Consider the following 1463-nt stretch of genomic DNA (forward strand, 5'->3'; position numbering starts at 1 on the left):
GCTTCTGTACTATAATCGTCCCTATTTCGGAGAATTTGAGGCACATACTTGTAAAAGTGGTTCAAGTACCACTCCTTCCCGAGTTAACTAGATTCCGTAAAAGTGGATCGGTACAAAAGTGGATACACGCTGACATCGGAGCAGCGAACAACAGTCTGTCGGCATCAGAGCTTCACTGTGCAAGGTTGACCACTTCTTGCAATGCAAAATGAGGGTCTTGCGGGGATTCCAGAAAAGTGTTCCTGGTCGCTACACCAACATACGTTTCGTCTATAACATGCTGGCTCGAATGGGACGACACTAGCGATGGTAGTGATGACCTTCCACGGGAATCTAACACTTCTTATTGGCTCTACTAGCCTAACATGAATAAGTGACTAATAACCATTCAACTGTCACGATTGTCTTGAAGGAACACTCACCCGCCATCTGTGTTCGACTACTGAACACGATCTTAGTAGTGGGACGATGACCAAACCCACTCGACACCTACGAACCATCATGTCACACGCTTACTGCTTAAGGAGTGTCAATCTATCATCATGGGAAGCCATCGCATCCACTACAGTAGACATATAATCCTAGAGGAAACTATTCGTGGCCTCCCTATGACATGCTAGACTTCTTCAACACAAAGCAAGGGCTTGATCCACATAGAAATAATATCATCACCCGAATACCAGATGCAACCATCAGTTTATGCACCAACACCGGCAGTGGTATGGTGGTTAACATTTAAACCATTCTTCCTCAGATCCTGCAATAGCTGCTTCATCCGAGTCTGATTCCCACCATCCTTCTGGCCCTCACGCTCCTTATGAGCTGCCCTCTCACTGGATGTTTTATTACTACCATTGCTCGTGGTAGCAGCTACACTGCTGGCAGGATCCTTGTAAAAGTTTATGTGATTGGCTACGACGCTCCATGGGCTGACAGAAAGGAGATGAATGCAGCCAATGGTGGCGGTTGATAAGGCACATTGATACCACACTAATAAGGAGAATCCCTACTTGGAAGCAGTAGCGGTGGTATCCATCTGATTCATGCGATCAATGAACTCCTTCTCAGCCTGGAGTTGATCCTTTCTGTTCTCTTCTATCTTCGCCGCTCGATTAGTATAAAATGACCTAACCGAAGTAGAGGCTATCCTTCTAACAACTTCAATAGCCAGGCGCCTTAGCACTTGATGTTCTCTTGTGCCTTGGCACGTAAGGATGTTTTCTTCTCTTCCTCACTCCTAGACAACTCGGTATAACTATCGACAGATGAACACTGAAAGACAGAAAGACCATCACGGATGTCGAAGAAGGAATTCTGGTCCCGAGGCTCCGGTTGGATGGAACAGCTGAGACTAAGGGTAGAGAATACCGCCCCGTGATTATCACTCTCTCTTTATCTGATCCATTTATCGTAGTGGGAAGGTCCTCTGTAGGGGACTGGACAAGATCAACACCAGTTGCAGC

The 1463-nt window shown here is 46.3% G+C and overlaps 1 protein-coding gene across 1 annotated transcript; it reads right to left on the reverse strand.

The window, feature by feature from the left end:
* Nucleotides 1–697: 697 nt before the first annotated feature.
* Pmar_PMAR027464 (hypothetical protein) lies at nucleotides 698–1127 on the reverse strand (the record flags this gene model as incomplete). Its single annotated transcript, XM_002768687.1, has 2 exons — nucleotides 698–929; nucleotides 1011–1127. Coding segments are annotated over 2 exons (349 nt in total), but the record flags the coding sequence as incomplete, so codon positions are not given.
* Nucleotides 1128–1463: the final 336 nt, after the last annotated feature.

This window comes from Perkinsus marinus (genome assembly GCF_000006405.1).
Source record: "Perkinsus marinus ATCC 50983 genomic scaffold scf_1104296967470, whole genome shotgun sequence".
Lineage (NCBI taxonomy): Eukaryota > Perkinsozoa > Perkinsida > Perkinsidae > Perkinsus > Perkinsus marinus.